Source organism: Sprattus sprattus (genome assembly GCF_963457725.1).
Source record: "Sprattus sprattus genome assembly, chromosome: 9".
Taxonomy (NCBI): domain Eukaryota; kingdom Metazoa; phylum Chordata; class Actinopteri; order Clupeiformes; family Clupeidae; genus Sprattus; species Sprattus sprattus.
The window spans coordinates 22,184,272-22,206,470 of record NC_137928.1 but is presented as its reverse complement, the minus strand read 5'-3'; the positions used below and the strand labels follow the sequence as shown (position 1 = coordinate 22,206,470).

At 41.7% G+C, this 22,199-nt stretch overlaps 1 protein-coding gene across 1 annotated transcript; it reads right to left on the bottom strand.

Moving 5' to 3' along the window:
* Positions 1–2,648: 2,648 nt before the first annotated feature.
* Positions 2,649–15,199, bottom strand: LOC308370582 (cholinesterase-like). Its single transcript, XM_080845260.1, has 4 exons — positions 15,059–15,199; positions 7,239–8,808; positions 6,420–6,577; positions 2,649–2,793 (listed from the first exon to the last, which is right to left on the bottom strand). The coding sequence occupies exons 2-4, from the start codon at positions 8,750–8,752 to the stop codon at positions 2,666–2,668; spliced, it is 1,800 nt and encodes a 599-aa protein (XP_080701386.1). The 5' UTR covers positions 8,753–8,808; positions 15,059–15,199; the 3' UTR covers positions 2,649–2,665.
* Positions 15,200–22,199: the final 7,000 nt, after the last annotated feature.

Below are 22,199 nucleotides of genomic sequence, written 5' to 3'. Positions count from 1 at the left end.
GGACTCAGGAGACGCTGTGGCTGAGGCATGCTTTACAAGATCCAGGCCTCGTGAGATCAAATGTTCTACCTACATTTCATCTGACTTTCAAGAGAGTCTTGAGTAGACAAACAAAAGCAAGACACACATCCTCAAAGGGTTATCAAGCAAGCATCAAAATAAAATCAATTTGTTCACAATCATTTGCAATGAGTGCATTCCAAAACCTAGGAACTCAGGAGAACTGGGGAGTAAGTCATGAATAAAAATAGAGACAAAAGAAGGTTGGCCTAAATCCACTTCAACTTTAGATAGCAATTAATTCCATAATTAGAATCATTGCTTTTTTTAATTGGACATTATGCCAACAGAGAGCAATAGTAGCAAGTTAAGAGAATTCAATGATGCAGGTTAGGACTGAAAGAACGCAGCCACACACACATGTACGTACGTACACACAGACACAGACACACTCCTAGTGGCATATACTCCCTAATGATGAGTATGGGGCCTCTGATGTAAACAGAGATGGATTGAGATTGGGTGAAAGACCTCTAAACCTCCTTGGGAAACTAAACATAATGGGGTATTAAGTAAACACTGTCAAATGTTCCTTGGCAACCGTTAAGTGTAATGCAACAGACTAGTGTCCAATTATAGATGAAGTCAGCAGGCTTTAAATATCTGCCGGCTGAGACCTCAGAACCTGCGCCAAAGTGACTGAGACAGAATAGAATCTGACCAAATAAAACTGGAATCAACTGTACCTCACTTTTCTATGTTTGCTCTGTTGTATCAGAGCCAACACACACACACACACACATATACTGTATATATGTATTGGTGTGTGTGAGTGTTGCTGATGTAGTGAAAAATTTATCAACTGTTATGTTTTATACATTAATATGGATACAGATTGCACACAAAAGAACAGTTAATTAATATCTGAGGATGACTGACACTTTTATTCCCTAACAACATGCAGGTAAAGCAAATCTTTATTTGTATTCTGAACAAAAGTAAAACTCAATGTTGAGATTAAGTTAAATGATCTCCATTAGCATAGTTGCCCTTCATTCTGTCTGGACATTTGGATGGAACTTCCTTGTCCTTATCCTTTCAGGTAATGCCAAATATTTTTTTGTTACAAACAATGACAAGACACCGTCACTGGCAGCAAGGGCAGGCGCCGTGGCAGAGTGATGCGATTTCTTTTTTTACCCTTCTATGAGTGTAAGCCAGAAGCCATCTTCCACAAATCGCTTTTAAAAGGTCAGACAAGAAGCTTTTCTAAATGATTAGCGTACAAATGAACATCTATGGCATTTAAGGCCCTGACTCCATCTGGTCCATGAATAAATCCACAACTCCTAATGCCAAATGTTCCTCTGCATACTTCCTTTATTAGATGCTGGGAGATATAACAAGGGAGAGGATAGGGCTTAAAACAGGGACCCAAGTTCCATAAAAGACCATCCGATCTGTTTGGGCATTTAGTTTGGTTTACTTTTATTCACTTGAACAAGATAAGTATTATCTGACAACCTGACCTTTGCAGTCTCAGACACCAAACCCTCTGTTGCATTTAAGATCTAAACAGTTCATTGGATTAAAGTAAAATCTGTCAGAAATTGTAGATGCACCGGTGTGCAAAATATCTTAAAAACAGTTTGAGGGCAAAAAGTGCTATGGCATTGTTATATTTTTATCTGATGTGTCCTTTTTTTGTTAAAGTTAAAAGGTCAGCGATCAAGTTATGGGTGAATGGTATGGGTGAAGTATTTCAAAAGGAAAAAGGAAATCTGCACAGTCACTAAAGTAAATCTTTTAAACTTAAAACAAGTGAAACAAAAAACACAGAAGTCAATTAAAATAGAAATAAAGATAAATATGCTCCTGGCCTTGGATTTAGTATTACAAAACATCTTACTCTAACAAAACCAAGGCAAATTAAACAGTAGCTGCATTCGTTTAAACAAACAAAAAAAAAGATCCCTACTTATATACCATCCCTGAGGTGCAGGCTTGAGGAACAGAAGCAGCCAGGGCACTATTGGACTACTATGGCACATGTCCTAAAAGTAGGATGGAGGGACCCAAGTGGGGATGTAAGGAGAGGGGAACTCGGGCCTCTGAGGAAGGGAACGACTGGATGTACAGAACTTTGGTTCTAAAGCTCTAACACTTCTCTTCAATGAATTGTCCATAGTGCTTTATAAATATTCCTAGACATTGTGTAAAATATGTAATACCACATGGGCCTCAGGATGTGCATAATACATTAGAAATGGCAGGCTTCTCAAACCATGAAACTCTTGTGCTGTCGTGAAACTGGCTGTTACTTCATATATTGTATATTACAAAGAAAAACATGTCCGGCCTCAATACATAAAATATATAGATATGTGCCTGAGTATACTTCTGTACAGTAAACAAGATAAATTACTACATGCGTATATATATATATATATATATATATATATACATATATATATATACTGTAAATATAATGTGCTTATTCTATATAAACTGAGGTTATATTAAGGACTTTTTGGTTAAGGCAGGCACACACTGCAGCATCCAAACCTCTCCATGACATTTCGGTTTCAGTGCATTGGAGATTTTATGGCTATATTGAGTGTATTAAGTGCACTGGCTGGTGCCTGTGGAAAACATTTCCCCAACTCTAGGGCTTCTCACACTGCTGCTTTTTGACAGTGCCGTAGTCGTTAAATTGATCCCTCCAGTCCAGCATGTAAGAGAGCCAGCGATGGAACTGGGTCTTCCACTGGAGTTCCACTTCATCAATACCCACTGAGTGAAGATGGTTGGGTGGGGAGGGGGGAGAGAGAGAGAGATGGAGAGAGAGAGATGTTGGAGGGGGGAGAGATGTTGGAGAGGGGGGAGAGTGATGGGGAAAAAACACATTGAAAAGGTTAAGAACTGTGTGAACACAAGACCAAAGAGAGGCCATGTTTCAATAACAAAAGCATCATATGGATTCATGGGGTGAAAAGGAACAGAAATAGCACACACAGGCATGGTATGACTGTAGAGCAGCCCACCAGGCTGATAATAACATGCCATCTGTATGCCTGTCTTCTCTTCTTCCCCGCCATAACATGTGATATTTATTACCTTCCTGCATACAATATTGACCAATCCAAGTCCCCATTCACCCATATCATACCTTGACTCCATTTCTCAAGGTTAAGACTGCTATATTATTTTTACAACCCTGGCTATAAAAAAGTTAACAATTCAAAGAAACCGTTGTGAATATTAATTATGTCCCTCTTCAATTCAATGGAAGAAGAAAAAACATCTTCACTGAAAAAATCTCTCAATGGGTTGTAAAATTGTGGTTTTGAGTCTCATGCATGGCCTTAGTGTAAGCAGTGCTAGTCTTAAGGCCACATATTCCCTTCAAAGGTTTGGCTGTAATTAAGTTTTAAAAAATGCCCATACTTAGCCTCTGTGCTTAGGCCATATTCGTCTGGGAAAGAGGTTACACTGGAGGAAATTAGACATACTGATTTGTTTATGGGGTTACTGCGAGCCACGGAGAGTGGAAGATGAGCCTAACCATGTGAACTCCACTAAGCACCAACCTCTCTCACATCCAACAACTTACGCTGAACCAGCAATCTGATTCCCTTAAAGCAGCAGCACCTGTAATCGTAATGCACCTCACTACACATCACCATCCTACACGCTGTTACTATGTCTATGTCTATGTCTCACTGTTGTCTTTTCTGAAATGTTGTCATCTCACTCTTCAACATATTTTTGTCCACGTGTCCATCTTTTATGAGAGCTGCCTTACGACAGGAAGCTGCCATATTGTAAAGCAAAAAGCACAAGTGCTTTTAATGTGCACTGTTTACATTCATCAAAACCGCAATTCAACTGCTCTTGGTTCAATGTGATGGTAAACAGTTAAGGCTGACGTAAATGCTTCACACTGTCTTCACAAATACATTTGATAAACAGTCTTTAATTAGATAACAGCATAGTTGTACAAGTATCAATATGTATATAATTATTTAAAAATATATAGTACAATACGTTTTGTTATTTGGCATACCTTTGACATTGTTCTTGACCAAGAGAGTTATTTGCAAGCCCAAATACCTTACTGATAATTAACTCCATACTGATTGGCCTATCAGGCATGTTGTGATGGGCCTATGACTGGATGTTTCTTATTCATTTTAGCGAGACTGATGGATGGACGCTTCCTTGAGAGTATGTGTATGCTAAGCCGCAAAGAGACAGATGACTGACATATGTTAAGTGCAATACAAACTATACAAATCCAGTAGCCAGATTTGATATCCCCCTGCTAGGATTTAAATAGTGAAGGTCGTTTGCAATTTAAAAATGTTAACACAGTTTCTGAATTGGGAAATGGGCATTATCATTCTTGTCATTCACACCATGAAAGAGTCTTGTATGTGTGTGCATTTTACACATGGTAAGCCTTTTGGGCCAGTGCTTTTTTAAACTTCCCGTGGGCAAGTGATAATTTATGTCATCACACTATTGAGCCAGCGCTGTTGTTCAGCCATCCTCCATACTTAATAATCCACAGTCTGGTGACATCAAGCCTTCCAACCTTGTTTAGAGCCATTGTTTACTGCAACTAGCTAATGCTCGGTCTGCACGGGCAAAGCAAAGATCCAAATAGGACTCTTTCACAATCTCTGTTTTATTCATTACCTTTCCCCTTTATCGTTTGATCATCTTCTCAAATTCTTGTCTATTCCATTCATATCTTTGTAATTCTTGTACACTCATGCTGCAAGGTACAAGACAATCAGCACATTTTCTAAATGTAACAGAACCCAATAGTAAAGAGCACTCCTTAAGATAGTAATCACTGTTCATGGCACTAACACAATCAATCCCATGTTCATTAATTAATTAATTTTCTTTTGACAGGCATATTACAAAACGTATCCAGGGATACCATTTATAGAGGACGAGGATTAGCCAGAAACAGATTTTTGCCTTTTGGATTTTGTATTCAATTTTGTTTCATTGTTCCACTCTGTCATTTGGCTTTTTGTTTTCCTGGAGCCAGTGGCTTTTCTCAGACAGTACTGACAGTCCTTTTGAGTGCTGGATCCCTGGGGAGTCAGCCTCGGAGGATTGCAAAAGGGACGAGCGAGAGAACAAGACACACAGATTGACCACTGATGGGAAGATTTTATTTGTGTGTGTGTGTGTGTGTGTGTGTTTGTGTGCGTGTGTGTGTGCGTGCACGCCTGTGTGTGCTGCAATGCAGTGTGCACCCATGATAACAAAGCTGGGGACTCAAGCTCTATTTCCTATTCTGCTCCAGATCACACAGAATCTGAAGTTTTGTGGGAAATAAGATTAAAAACAAATTCGGAACTCTGTTGTCCTAACCCAAATAAGACACCAAGGCCCCACAACTTTGAAACTGAACCACTTATTGAGCATGTGCACAATAAAACTGGCACTTGTATGTGTGCAGCATTATATGCGCACATTCATTAGATTCCATTCCTGGGAGAAACAGTCTAGCTTGGAACATAACCTCTCATGATGAACAAACTCATTTGGTTAGTAAATAAATACAATGTGCAAGCTGTGTGAAGGAGTGCCCTTCCTTCTTGATGATTAGGTACCAGGAAATGCTTGGTATTTGTAAAATGATGAAATGCTTTCACAAATGCCCTTTCGAATCTGCACATAAATAAAGTTACAATGCAGAATTCAATCACCCCTTTGCTTTTTTCTTCACCTCCCCTAATGTCCCTTTGACTAAACAGTTGCATAACTACAGTCTTCCCCGACTCCCTGATCTCCCTTGAAAAGCCTAACAGTGCCGACAAATGAAAACTCAAAACATATTTGTTTTAAAAAACAAAAAGAAAAATTAGTCATAGCTGTGCTGAAAACAGCAAGGGCCAGGGATCATGTCTGCATAATTAGTAGCATGAAGAGGAGTTGAAGCGTTGCTCAGATTTGAACCTCCCATCTGAGTGAAACACGGACTGACCCTGATCCCACTCAAACAGCTTCCAGCTCAGCCCAGAACAGCACAGCACCGCTCACCAACCCCATGCTGACGCAGACACCACAGCACTACCTCCACGCGCAGCCACACTCCCATCAACACACACGCAAACACACACACACAAACGCACACACACACAAACACACATGCACGCACACACACACACTCCTTACACACATACCCATAAACACGAACCCAGAGACACACACATGGACACACACATACATACACACACAAACGCACACACACACAAACACACATGCACGCACACACACACACACACGATGGGCTGAGTGTGAGTGATGACTGAACATGTGACTCCAGGTTGCAGAGCATGCTGAAAATAACTGAAGGGAAGCGTGTAGGGCTAAGAGGTGCATTTGTTACTCACGCGTAAATCCCTGCAGTTTGGGGAGAAAGCTGTCCCAGAACTTGCACTGCTGGGCCCTCAGCTTCCTGTGTGTCTGTGGGGAGTCTGCATTGAGGGTCACGTACTCCTGCTGCTCGGGGCTGGACGGCGGCCACGCCGAGCCCTCCAGGCTGGGGTCCCTGAGGACGAGGAGCAATATCACTTTAAGAATGATCCACTTGAACTCTAGACCACCAACAGAACCCCCAACAGATTTCTCATTCCACCTACTGCACCGTATATTCACACTTGTCAATGTGTCAATGAATGAACTAATCAGTATTTTAGGCGTAATCTTCCCCTGACTCAGACATACTCTTTCCACTATATTCATAAATATAAAAAATGTAATTCCAGAGCTGAAAATAAGCTGACGATGTTCCACATAAACAGCCCCCAGAGACAGAGGTGTGAATTAGGTGTTAATTGAATGGCCTGTCCTCCTAAGCCTGTGGGAATCTGACTGTGTACTACCTCCTACTCCCAAATTCAGGGTTAACAGACACAGACTGTGTGTCACATTGCTACAAGACTGCTCCTTCAAAATCTCCATGTTTAGCTTGAACCCATTAATACATATTTACAAGTTGAAGAAGAATGCCACAAAACTGTGAAGACATGCAAACACACACACTGCATATAGATTTTAAAGGTACAGTTAATAGTTTTTTTTATCTTCTTCCTCACATGTCCAAATTACTTTGAAACTGCATCATTTTTGGAGGTTTAATGACACTTTTTATGACAAGAAACATAAAACTGCACCTTAAATTCTCCAAATAGATTATTGTCAATACTTACCCGGTCTTAGCAAAGTTGGCCCACTGTTTCATAAACTTCCTGCTCATGTCCACCTCTTCTTTGGTATACCCAAGACTGGCGTTGAGTGGCAGTCCAAACACAAACTCAATCTCGTATCCGTGCATCACACCCATCCACTCAGGCCAGGTGTTCCTCGAGGACCGATGGTCAAAGAAGAACAGGCGGGCGTTGCCTCCATGAAGAGTGTACTTGCGTGTGAATTCAAGCACGGGGCAGATGATGTAGTAATCCCCAGCCAGACTGCTCAGGCCATCCCTGTTCTTTTGTCCGTTGTTCTCGTCTGTCCAGTCTGTGTACATAAAGGCGGCTGCCTGCTGGGCCAGCTCGCTGAATTCAGGCAGGGTTCTGGCCACACCCTTTTGGAACTGGTCCTTGCTGATCAGGCTCTCGCCCTGTAGGTTGAATCCTGGACTTCCGTAGAGGAGGAAGTAGGAGCCCTCGTCCTTGTTCAACCCCAGCAGGATGTCTGTCTTCAGAAACATCCCAGTCTCCAAAAGAACCTCAGGCATGTCGGTCAGAAAGTTCCCATCAACAGTGGGGACGAAAGGCAATGCAATTGTGGCATCGTGTACAACACTGTACTGGTGTTTGATAATCTCCTTGGGATCTGCATTCTGGAGACAAGCCTCTATCTCACTTATGGGAACCTCTCTGGGACAGTTGAGCAGTTTGGCCAGCAGCAGGGAGCTGTTCCAGGCCTGTGGGGGCGGTGTGGCTGCCCATGGAGTATTGGGGGTGCCACTCTGGAGGATGGCACGGGAGAAAAGGGCATGACTATTGGCTGACAGAAGGTGGAAGCCTACGGACGCCGACCCAGCACTCTCTCCAAACAGAGTCACAGAAGAGGCATCACCTCCAAAAGCTGCAATGTTGTCCTTAACCCAGAGCAAAGCCTGCCTCTGGTCAAACAGCCCGGCATTCCCCCTGATGTCACTGTCTGGTAGTGCCAGGAAGCCCAGCGCCCCAAGGCGGTAGTTCATGGACACGACCACCACGCCTTCTGATTGGCTGAGGAAGCGTCCATCATACACATCCAGCGAGGTGGTGCCAGACTGAAAACCGCCGCCATAAATCCACACCATCACAGCAGCTGGTTCTTGAGGCCTGGGTGAGGGAACCCACACATTCAAGTACAGGCAGTCCTCACTCAAGGGCGTGTTAGGGTTCCACATCTCCGCTCCAGCAAACCCTGGAAACATTTCATCCACATACTGGTAACAAGAGTTGGCAAATTGCGTAGCATCACGCACCCCGACCCATGGCTCAGGAGCCTTCGGTGGTCTGAAGCGGAGTTCGTTGAGGGGAGGTCTGGCATAGGGTATCCCAAGGAAGGCATGAACTGATCCCAACCTTGATCCATCTGGAACGGGGAGTGGCACCCCTCGGACTTTGCCGTAAGTGGTGGAGACGAAAAGCTCATCTATTCCGTCTGAAAGGTGCAGCAGCTGAAGGAGCAGCAGGCCCAGGGCCCACTTTAAGAGGAGGCCCCCCATGGTGGCGGTTGATTGAGAATAAAGGATAAAACAGTGCACCAGTTCAGGGAAGCAATCTGAAAATTGATACATTATTAAACATTAACATTAACATTCAATTTAGTATCCTGAAATTCACAATTGGCAAAACCAAATCTGTCTTTACAATTTCATGGCTATCCCAGAAAGCTAATAGCTAAGAAAAGAAGCATCACCGGGCTGGGACAGCTCTGGGTTTTGTAATGTGAAACCAAAATTTTTAACTACACAGGCAATACTGCCTGCCAATTATTTTGAGAGTGCACTGCACACTGATGGGAGGGGGTGCACCTCTCCGACGGTTTATCTGGCCAAAGTTAGCAAGAAAAGCTAACATTCCTAATGACAACATGCCCTTGAACGGTGCTGGTAATGATAACAAATATATCCCCTTTCTTTCTCAGCCCTCACTGTATTACACAGCATTACACAGCAGCAGCAGCAGCAAAAACAATAAGGCCAGGGAGAGAGCGAGTGTGTGACAGCTATTAATGGCACCTCCTGGAATCAGCTGAGTTGGAGAGGAGGCGGAGGATGGGAGAGACACAACGCTCTCAGTGACTCACTCAGCTGAAGACAGCACCACCACTCCCCATGTTCTCTCCACCAGCACCCATCTTGTCTCCTCCACCAGATTACTGAGCTAGTGGGGAGGAGAAAAAAATCGATTTCTAAAATTAGAAGCCCTGATTGCTTGTTGTGATAGTGGGTAAATCCTGCTTGATTAATATGGCCTGCCCAGACCAGACAGATTGTTCCAGAAGCATCATTCTCTCCCCACCATCGGAAAAAAAGGAGCTAAGCCCAATGGGAACCCAGAGACATTTTACAAATGTTTCCCGGCCCAGTTACAGGAATTTGGCTAAGCTCATCAGTCATAGTCCATATGATTCTTTTTTTCTACCTCAACAATGATCCCTTGACGCTTTTAGAGGATTTATGACCAAATTGTATATTAGAAAAATAACTTGATATTTCTCAGCAACTGTCAGCCCTGCACACTGAACAATTTCATCCCAAGCAGCTCATTCTTGGGCAATTTTTAATTTAGGAACCATCAGACTCCATTTGGGTCTAACATGGGTGCTCCCGAAAGGATTTTACACTGTCTGGCCTTACTGTAAGGAAGAGAATGACCCCAGCAAGGTCAATGCAGGGCAGGATCTGATTTCATTCATCTTAAGTGTGACCACCTACATGAAGCTCACCAGCTCATCACGTTAATGCGTGACCAATGGAGAGTGTGACCAGAGAACAGAGAGGCGAAAGGACAGTGAAGACAAATACATAGAAATATCTAAGACAACAGCTGATACCAGAACACATATACCTGGCACTGGACTCAGATGCTTCTGGGCCTATTTTGGATATACAGAATGAATGGGCAGATGTTAAGGGTATAAGAGTGAAATCACAACATTTATGAGGGAAAGGTTAACCTGGATGTTAACTGTCAGGTCATTTGCAATTTTGGAAAGTCTTTTCATTTTTGTAGTGGCATTGCAGGATAAAAATATCTGCAAATCATTAGCTCCAAAAATATATAAAGTCATGGTAAATGCTGCATTAACAAGCCAGCTTGACCTAAACATTTAGGTCAACCTCCTTTGTCTGAACTGTTGGTTAATTAGTAGTGAAAGCTTTGTCAGTGTAGTTTGAGGACATTGAGGCCTTGTTATGAACAACATGTCACTAAACAAGAGGAGGCTTACATCATGTGAATGACACATCAAAATAAAAGGGGTGGGTGATATTCAATATATCCACTAGTTACAGAAAGTACAATACATACCAATGAGCTGTCTAATAATGAGGGTTTCCCTAACAAAGGCATCACTTCATTCCCACCCTACACACGTGCAGAGATCAGTGTAAATGGCATATTAAATGGTGGAGACTCCCTTGAGGCTTGTCATGTATTGTTAAGAAAAGAAAAGGATGCTAAGGAATGATGGATCTGTGATGGGGGTTTGTAAGAAACATGACAAACAATACAAGATAACAAGGCTCCTGCATCTCTCTCTCTTCCCCTGCTCTTCTCTCCCCTTAGACCCACATGGCTCTCTCTACATTGGATGTTGACAAGTTTGTTTTAGTCTCCAACAACTCCCTCTTTTCCGTCCCCCCCCTCCCACCTCCCACATCCCCCACCACCCCCCCCCCCCCCCCCCCCACCTCCCCCCCACACACACACTCTCTATGTTTCTAGTCTTGGGAGGATCTGTCTAAGAATCACAGCCATGAGGATGAGTCAGGAGAGCTTCTGTTTGAATTGGAAGCTGGGCTTTCTGATGTTGCTGTCCCTACACTAAGGATAAACGCACGCTCTCCATCCCCATTCTTTTCTTTTAACTGGGTTTCTCTTGAGACACATATTACAATCCTTTTACAGTCTTCCACTCCAGAGGTAGCTTAAGAGATGCTTATTGACACAATGGCATTAAAGGGTACAAACCAAAACAGTGACGTCTTGAAAGGACGTCATCAACACATCTTTCTCTAAGAGTACATGATAGTGCTGATCCTTGCCATGTGTTAATCTATGCATTTAGTAGGCTGTATATTATCCTAGATTTTGTGAACCTGCATAGAGCACAGAGCAGGTTGATAAAGGTTATATGACAGAAGTTACAAAAATATCTGGCATTAATGGACAGGGAATGTAAAACGGCACCTTGCTTGGTAAGAAAGCAGGCAGCTATTAATAAAAAAAAAACACATCATCCATCTTTCCACAACCTCGTCCTGCTGGGTTAGAGTAAGACTACTCATCTTGACCTTTAGAACGTAATCCCACACAGATACGTACTACGTCCGTTATGATCAGATAATTCATACAGGAGAGCACCTTATGAAAAACAAACAAATAATATTGAAGGAAATCAAAGAAAACACAACCCCATGAACAGGTCAGAGTCACGTTATGGGGACATGATTGCTTTCTCTTGTTATTTGGGTACCCCCCCGTTTGCCATGACTGATTTGGAATCTCATGAGAAATGGCCTAGGCTGAATTTCATTGCCCATTTAGGATGACTGTAAAATGACGCCATGTAAGATGCCAGCGCCAAGGTTCTGACAGATAATATTTACTTTCACCAGAGGTGCTACAGACAGGCTTTTGGCTTATGTAGGGGATTGGCAGAGCCATGGCTGTAAGATACAAGAAAGAATAAGTCCAAGACTGACAAACAGAATGAATTTCCGTATGTCAGAGTGGCATCACAATCTACATTTTCCTACCAATATGACACCTTCACAATTGCTAAGTGCTTATAGGAGTTGCCAAAGAAGGTAGAAATAGAATAACACTACATAGTAAAGTATAGAGATTGTAAACTGACACAGAAGTAAGAAAGAAAGTGATCAGTGGCGGCTCGCTACCCTTCTCAATCCTGAGAAGTGACTCAACAATGATAATGAGAACGCTACTTATAGCACTAACATTTGGTCTTGTTCCACAGGGAGGGAGCTGTCTACTGCAAGGTTAATGAGTGCTGGGGGGTTCCTACAGAGACCAGGGATGGCACACCGAAAGCACAAGGAAATTACGAGAGACAGGGAGGAAGAGGGGCACGTTGTTACTGTAGCCAAAGCCTGCAGCTGCTGTGTCCCATTGATGGCAACATGAGTCTGAAGCACAGATCATAGCTCACCGGCCTTAAATAATGCCATGCCGACAATCTGGCCATCTCAGTAGTGCCAACATTTACCACCATAGTGGATACAAAGCAGCAGGCGTAGCATGGCACCACCGCCTGGTTGCCAAAGAGTAGGCATGAAACCATGTCATCCCATCAACAGACACAGACGGAATCACATTCACATGCTCCCGCAAAAGGTTGCGAAGGCAAAAAGCAGCACACTTACATTCCATACCTAGCCTGACGATGTCATACTCATAATTCTAGTCAGAATATGAGTCTGAGACCGGACTATTGGGCTGTGATTATGGGGCGTGTTTCAACGAACCAGGAAAGAAAATTCCTCTTCGCTGAATTGGATACCTAGAACCAATCAGAGCAACGTAGTATTTCCATCTGATAGATTAAACTTTTACCTGATCCCGTAGGAAGGACGGCAAAAACATCTTTTCAATCGACAAATGCCTTGATCGCGTTTCTCTGTTCCTCTTTCAAAATGAATGCGCTGTCATATCTGTTGAGACGTTACTTAATTAGCACTCAAGGCTAGAAGCCATTCGTTTGAATGTTTTTTTTTTCTACGCGTTAGCATAACCTATCAATAATGCTCTAGAGTGCTTCAGTTAAGACCTATAATCCTGGGCAACACTCGTTTTGCGTATACACAACTAACCGAGTCAATGTAGACATATAAAAGTCGTGTAGATAGCTTAAATCATATAAAATATGTCCCACTAAGCTTCCGAGACGGCGCCATCTTTGTTCGATGTATACCGGTATTCTATCTATATCTGTCCATCAACGTATAAAGCCCGCCCTTACAATTTGAATGGTCAGATCACTTTTCGGGGCCGTTTAAACCCTCCCAACTAACTCGACTCCAGACTGAATCTCCCAGCCCAAAAATTTTGTGGGCGGAGTTCAGGCTGGTATCCAGGCTATTCCATACCCACAACCAAGCAGCCAGCAATTAGTATTATAGCAGTAGTATGATTAGTAATATTACTAAAAATCATTAGTATTATAACTATTTAATTTTTTATTTTAACTAGAATGACATAAGCTTCATAATTCACAAAAGGAACTTTAGTCCCATAGAGAATGATACAGTTGTGACAGCAGTCATAACCCTTCATTCAAGATTAATCAAAAAGCGGGAACACCACTGATGCTCCGTGCTCTGTAAGAGACAGGTAGAAAAAGAGCAAACCTCTGGTCTGGTTGAGGATGGGGTTGGGGGCAAAGTAGTGAAGAGAGGGGTGATGGTATCAGAGGGCAGAGGGGACAGACAGACAGTATCGGCCGCAGACAGATTAAACTCCAGAAGCAGGATCAGTCTACTTCACCTGGCTCTAGTCAACCACCCAGATAGCAAGTATCAGATCCACTGCTGATTTGCCACTTCTAGTCTGCTCTCGGACCACCATCATCTTTAGTGAAACTGGGCGTGGATATTAGGAAAATATAATTTAATGTTAGCAAGTCCTGGAATTTCTAAATCATATCTTTGCTATAGTCAAGGGTATTTAAAATGTCAGCCACTAAACATAAGAAGTTCATGGTAGGCCTCCTTGAAGGTTCTCAGGGTGAAAATGAGTTGGTAAATTAAACACACTGACTACATACTGAGAACATCTATAAAAATGGTAAGTGTTGGTGTAAATGGCTAAAGAAGTATAAATGAGTAAAGAAAAAATAATATGTTTGAATGCGAGCGGGAAACCAGTGGACCAGCGGAGTTCATAAAAACCAATGTTCAAAAGGCCAGCGGACCACCAGCAGACTGCCAGCTCTGTCCCCAATAAGCTGACAGTGGCCTTCTGCTATCAGGGCAGAGACCACACACACCACACTGGGCAGAACGAAGAGCCTCACATACAGCTTCAATTAGGATCCAGGACACAAGGACCTAGCCATAGAAAAGTAAATTATGAAAGTGCACGTGGATGAAACTGGTAATAATGTGATCTTTATGTGTCAACCAAATCGCAGGTGAACAGCTGAGAGGATCTTTGTTCGTATTGATACTCCAGGGGATGTGGTCTCTTATTTTCTGTAATCAAAAATAAATTAGTAAAAAGTAATGCTGATGGATTGGGTCGCTGTCAGTGCTAACCCTTCACGCACCCACGTGGACGTGCACCCACGGCGTCCACACCCCTTGCTTGGATAACGTACACCGAACGATAACAATGCAAAAAAACTAACTGTGTACGAAACATGACTCACTAAGCACGTGGATACTTGAGAGCCGTATGAAGGTTAGTGAAATGGAAAAAACGTAAACAAAAATAATAGATTGACCTAAAAGCAAGTACATAGGCTAATTAGAATTAACGTCAGGCCACAGACGGAAATAAGTCTATTTTCATCTTAACGTTTGATCTTAAAGTCCTTTAAATGCTGCCGACCGAGTCCACGGTTGGCATAAACGGGATAATATAAAAGCGGCGTGTTAAAATATAAAGCTTATACAAATATAGTCCTTCTATATACACATGGCAAACTATCAAACCATTCATTCCGACCGTGCTTTAAAAGGAGAAGCTTTCGTCAGCTCCTCAGGCAAGGGATCTCTATGAAACAGATAGGCTATTCTGCATACTTAGGGCTGAAAACACAGAAGAACAGGGGGAATACTTACCCTCTATCGTGGCTGTCCGTTTAACTGTGGCGTTTTTGTGGAAGCAGTAGGCTAATGAACTGTTTTCGGATTAGATGAACAACGGTGAGGACTTTCATTTATCTGCTGTTTCTCTAGCTGTCTTTCTCCGCCACTTGTCCCACGGTTGAACCAGAGCTAACCTCGCGAGGGTTGGACTGGGGATACTTCTGAGTAGATGCATGAGTAAGTAGATGATTAGTTTGCAGCATTCACAGTTATGTTACTGTGCTGCAGCTGTCACATGTGGACAAGGGCTTTCGTAACCAGGTCAGCTTGGATATTAAAATCTGCCCTTTTAGGGTAATCTTGCTTGCTTTGGGGGGAGTTATAAATGTCACTCTCATTGTTGCGGTCATGCATATAAACATTACACGTGCACTTGAACTTCTTTCAACTGTTCCACACAGTTGTTATTTCATTTAATTTTATTTCATGCTGATGAAGTCTACCTGATGGAAAATGCACATGCATACTAAACAAACAAAACATAATACACACAGCACACACACACACACACACACACACACGCACACACACACACACACACACACACACACACACACACACACACACACACACACACACACACACACACACACACACACACACACACACACACAAACAAACACATGCACACAACTGGCATGCATATCCATATAGAAGTAGCCTACTACATCACATGCAACCATGCCTAGCTACTGTGCATGCATACCAGAAAGCAGCCGACTCGGGCTTAGATCCAAAGATGGAATATTATATATTCACACACACATATAGTATGCAGTGATGTTCATGCTGCAGTGGGAACGCTCATGGCATTGACGACACAGAAGGCATTGAAGTCAGCCATCATTGTTTTGAAGGCTGACAGAGCATTATTGACAGTTGTTTGTTATTATTTATTTATTAATAAGAGGGGGTTCATATACTTTTCCACACTTGTGATAGATCACTCACACATCATATTATGTCGGGTCATTCTGTAAATACACCTGCTTTTGTAAATTAATATTCTATTGGCTTCTCTTTATCAATTTGTTTGACTTTTTATGACTATGACGTAGATCTCTAGGCTTATGGGGCGCCAGGCGTAAGAGACTGAAGAATGAAGAAGAGACTGAGAATGAAACCATGTAACCCTTTGGTTCCAGGACTTATGTCCATAGGCTTTATTACTGATGCTGTGCAAGAAAGGACTTTGGTTTGCTACATTCTGTGACTCAGCAGGTTACAAAATGGGTTCCATCCACGTTAGCAAAGGCAGCTTGAACGTTTGCAGACTTTTGAACTGACACTGAAGCCTACGAAAGTTTAATCAGCCTTTACTGTATTGGACTGTATGCACTGTGTGACTTGTCAATTCACGGAATGTGTGGACAAAGGTCCTTGAGTGCACATCATATTCAGTAATGTAGCCTATGTACATAACTCCTTTTGTACTAAAGCGAAATACTGATGTCTACAAAAGTGCAAGCAGCCTTTTCTTTGTGGAAAGACTGCATTCTGTAACCTGCAGACTCACTGAATGTATCGGACCAACAATATTTCATGCACACCATCCTTTCCCTAATACATACAGCAGAACTGTTACATGCACATGCACTATTTCTCACTGTTAAAATACACCTACCATTACAATTTTAGATCACACATTTCTTTGCAGGTGGCCAAACTTGCTAAATACTTATTTCCCCCACTGTATATGTAGACCATGGGTTGGCAACAGGCGGCCCCCGGCCAATTCTGGCCCATCAGCGACAGGTTAATCCGATCGTAGCCAAGTTTTTATTTTATTTTTAGTAGTGCCTGATTTGATACTGCTATTACAGTCTACTACAGGTTGATTAGCTTTGAGGTTTAGCCCTAATTAGTTCATTAGTGAGCTGTCACAGTGACCAAGGGGCAAGTTGTCAAATGTGTTGGGTTGACTATTTGAAGCCCTGGCAGGTTTCCTCCCCTGGACTGGGTCACCAGACATTTGCTTTGGTTTAGTGCAACGTGGTGCAGCAGAGTGGTGCAGCATTTAGGGGGAAAAGTGGCAAGTCGAGTTTGGGAGAAAAAAGAAAGGGCAACGAAGCATTTCATTAAACATTGCATTTATTACATTAAACATAGAGATTACTCATCAGATGATTACAAGTGTTTCTGCCTTGTCTGTGTGGAACTGCTGTTTACATATAGCTGGCCAAAGGAGACTTGGATCCCATGCGTGGGATGCAGCAAGTGGCCCATGTTGCCTGTAGGTTACCTCAGCAGAGGCTAGTTATGTTTTGTCAGAATTATGTCATTGAAGAATGCCGGAAGAATATAGGTCTTCGTCTTAGATTAAGTATGCCCTCATTATTCTCACTATACATGAATGCTTTTGTATTATTTATAATGATTGGTTACTTTTATGTTCACTTAAGTTGTTAAGTTCAGTTGTGGATATAAAATAAAAATACATCAACGTTCCTAATCAATTATGTGTTCTTATTTTCTTAATAATCCACTGTGACAATTGACCCACTGATGGGCAATGTGACCTGTCTTGTGCAGGCCCACACCAGACTCGAACTCGCAACCTTGGACATGGGAGGCGGACGTGCTTATAAGGATGACCCATTGCTGCTAGCATCTATCGTAAGCACATCTCTGACTTAAGGTGTCGGGGACTGAGGTTTTCTCACTGCACAGCACCTCACCCGCTGGCTACCATTGCACAAGTGGTCTCAAGAGCCTACTCTCAAGTGTAGGCATAATTCATTTGCATTCAAATATTATTTAAAAAAATAAAATAATACAAAATATGTGTCAGAATCAATCAGAATCAGAATCAGGTTTTATTGGCCAAGTAAGTTTGCACAAACAAGGAATTTGTCTTGGTCCAGTGGCTCTCAGTGTGCTTACACATATTACACAAAATATACATCACAACACAAAACAATACAACAGTGCAAAACAATACAACAGTGCAATGGTCTAACAGTCCAATAAGTCTAAAAAAGTATATACAAGGAGGAATAGTGCAAAGAAGTGGAGAGTCCAGGAGGTGCAGGAATAAATAAATACTATACGGTATGAGTATGACGATTATACAGTAATGGTTAAATAAATAAATATGGTTGCAGGAGTAATTGTACATTGGTTATTAAAATAATCCAGAGTTATTTCATATTATCTCCCTCTGGAACGAAATACTGTTTTCTGATTGGCTAATGGGGTGTACATTAAGTTCTCAGTGACGCATCAGTGTTGAAGCTGCAACAGTAGCAGCTTAAACACTGATGCGTCACTATTAATAATCTAATAATGTACTTTTACTTTTGGTGCTTTTACTTAAGTGAAGGAACTTAATACTTCTTCCATCACTGTAGGGCAACAGACATTAATTTAAGACAGAGCCATTTCTTAATGGGAATGTGATGGATTAGGGCTTTTTCCTATTTATGCCCTTCTATTGAATGCCAGGGGGACGCACAGGTGGGTGATGGGGATGGTGCCAGGAAACATCTGCCATCTGTCTGAGCTCCCCCATCACTTCTAGAAACCTTCATGGACATTCTCTCCACCCAGTCATCCAAACCAGTCTGAAAGGGAAAGGAAGGTCTATTAGGGATTTCACCAATATTCCAAATTACATTGCCTCATTCAAAGGGTTGCAGTCACTTTAATCAAAGTTAGATAAACAAGATCTAATGCTAGGAAATGGCTATTTTAGGGGTTCGACACAGCAATCCTATTAGATTATCTTATGCAGCCTCAAGCAAAAAACAGGCTTTTTTTTTCTCCCCCCATGAAATTGAATTAGTTTAGTCTAACAAGAATTATTATCACTTGTGCAAGAATGACTTGTTTACATTTTTACCAACTGATTTATGACTGTCTAGACAATATGACAGCACACAATATAATAGCGTTTCTTGGAATTAATGGAGTTTTTTTTTTCCTAGACAACCTTCTGATGTTTTGAATGAAAACTCATTCAGTCTCTGACTGTTTAGTGAATTGCAGCTTTAAAAAAAACCTTAAGCACATAAAATGTGGACAGTTCCTGTAATCAGGGACAGCTAGTGTACCCGCATCTCTGTGAGGTTGTCAAGTTGTGTGTGAGTTGTTGTTTCCCCCTTCTCCTGAATCCATGGTCACCAAAGCAATGGTAATTACTCCATCAACTTAGCCTCTGGTGCTGCAGAGCTCTAATCAAGTATAATCTAAGCACAAACATGTCACATGCTTCAGTGAGAGCCTTGCCTCATGTGACAGGTTCTTTCATGGGTTCATGGGTACTCTATTATATGCTGTTTTATTTCATCTTTACAGGGCCAAGTTTGGAGCAAACTGAGGCGACAGAAGAGGAGATGTCAAATGGGAGGCTGGGCAGCTGAGAAGTTGAAGAGGAGTGAGGGGAAAAGGGGTATAAACAGCGCCTTCTGCCTTGAAACTTTCATTGGAAATGAAGTGCCGATAGACATTTAATTTCAGCTATTTCAGAAAGTGGTGCACTTGTGTTAATGGTGTGTTCGAAGAGGTGTGTAACCTCCATATCCTCTTGGAACCCAAGAGACTGTAATTGTATTTCCTTGAGTAGAAACATTTATAGCTTAAATTGTAAGATACTGTGCATACGTAAGGTTTTCAGACCCTTTACATTGTTCACAGTTTGTCATGTTTCAGACTCATCTGGAAATGGATTCAATTCATGTTTTTCTCCTCAGTCTACACACAATACTCCACAATGATTAAGAAAAACTGTTTTTTGGAGTGTTTAGTCAATTTATTATATAAAAATAAACCACTGAAATATCATATTTACATACGTATTCAGACCCTTTGTTATGGCACTTGCAATTGAGCTCTGATGCAACCTACTTCTATCAATGGTCCTTGAGGTGCTTCTATAACAACCCAGTTGAGCTTGATTGAGTCTGCCAACAAAAATGTACCAACCTTGTAGGATCATTCCCAAGAAAACATAAAGATGTTATTGCTGTAAATGGCACTTTAAACAAATACTAATTGAAGGGTGTAATTACCTAATAGATGGGACATTACGGTATTTATTGTTAATAAATTAACAAAACACTCCAAAAATATCGTGTGTAGATTGATAAAAAAAAAACTGAATCCATTCTAAGTTGAAGGGTCTGAACACTTACAAAAGCATATGTATTGATATTAATGTCTGTGGGAATTTTTGTGTACTTGGTCAGTCCAGTGTCTAATGCCAAGATGCCCTGTACAATGTACCATCATATATATATAGAAACAAGAAACAATAGTAGCTATGACATAGCAGATGATACTGATCAGATATTTATGGGGGATGGCATGAGGAAAGAAATTGCTCCTGTGTTGGGGATACGGGATTATGTAGCACCTGCCAGAGGGGAGGAGTGAAAAAAGTTGGGTCCAGGGTGTGAAGAATCTGTAATGATGTTCCTGCCTGTTTCAAGGTTCTTGAAGTGTGCAAAACTGGAGGATGGGCAGGGGAGCAGCAATGAGTATGTTCTGCTGTCCTTACTGTTCGCTGCAGTCTGTTCCTATCGTCTTTTGAGGTTGCTCCCAACCAGATTGTGAAGGATGTGCACAGGATGGATTTGATGACAGCGGCGTAGAACTGGATCAACAGCTCCTGTGGCAGACCATACTTTCTCAGCTGCTGCAGAAAGTACATCCTCTTCTGGGCCTTTTCGAGGATGGAGTTAATGGCCTCCCAACTCAGGTAAAGAATGGTAAAGTTTCCACGGTTGACACAGGGCTGTTGGATATTGTGAAGGGGAGCAGCTGCGAGGTTGTATATGTATTTATATTTATATTTTTATATACTTCTGGACATGATGGAAATGTATAGAGAAGAATTGTGTTGTGTTGTGTTTATCTGCAACATGTCAAAGCTTACAAAAAATGATAAACTATTCGGTAATGGAGGCATACATTATTCATCATAGACAAGTTGGCTTTGAGTTTGTTTGGTTCGAGAAGGAGATGTGCAGGGAGGGAGAGTGAATGGTGTGTGTGAGGCAATGCTCTAAATTTGATGTGCTTGTCCTCATCTTCAACTCCACGTTTCTGTACAGTATCTTAGTCCTAATGACATATCTTCCTACATAGGTGTATGCCATGGCTGTCAGACTCAGCATTGGAATAAGATAGTCAACAACTAAAAACACTTCTGTCACTGTTTGCGAGCCTCTGTAAGGAGTCATTTATTTTTTAGAATACTCAAGCTAGCTAACTTCAACCTAAATAGTTGGGACAATGTACCACTGTGATTTCTGTTTTGTCTTCTATTGGACACTAGATTTAGAGGCTTGGAGTGGATAGGGAGTAAGAGATGAGCACATCTTGAGTTTTAGCCCCTCATCTTCTTTTAAATGTTATCACTGAAGATCCTTGGAAACCTTAAACCAAAAAACAGAAATGAAATTATATTGAAATTAAACATCTTTATCATCTAGAATGTTTTTGCTGAATTGGTAAAAAAAAAAAAAAGTACCAAACAACATTGGTTGTCTGCCTTGGTTTGCCCATGGCCTCTAGCTTACAATAAAAAAGCTCTCCTACCTTTGTAGCCTCTGTGTAGCCTCTGTGTTAGAACAAGCTGTTGAAGTGTTTACCCAAGATATTTACCAAACCCAAGGAATATTTTAAAATGGTTTCAACTTACAGCATTAATGACTCAGAAGACTCAGCATTTAGCTTGTAAAGTGAAATGAAATTGGTGTTTTTCCACACAAACACACCCTCAAGTGTATCAATATTCCATGTCTTGTTCTATAAACTGTGCTATATTGATTGGATCTGATAATGTCTTTTGTGCCTGATAAGCAAACCCTCAAACTTGGCATAATTTGTACCCATGCCATCGTCTGTGTATTACATTTAGAGACACATTACAGACCTCAAACCGATTCACTCTCTCTCTCTCTCTCTCTCTCTTTCTCTCATTCTCCCCCTCTCTCTCCCACACACAAACACTCATAACCTGTCTCTCTCTCTCAGTTTCTCACATACTCAAACAATCTTTGTCTCTCTCACATATACTCACACACACCGCACACTTACAGTAGTCTTTCTCTCGCTTTCTGTATGCAGCAGGTTACTAATTCAGGGGTGATGACGCATGAGAAAATCCCTT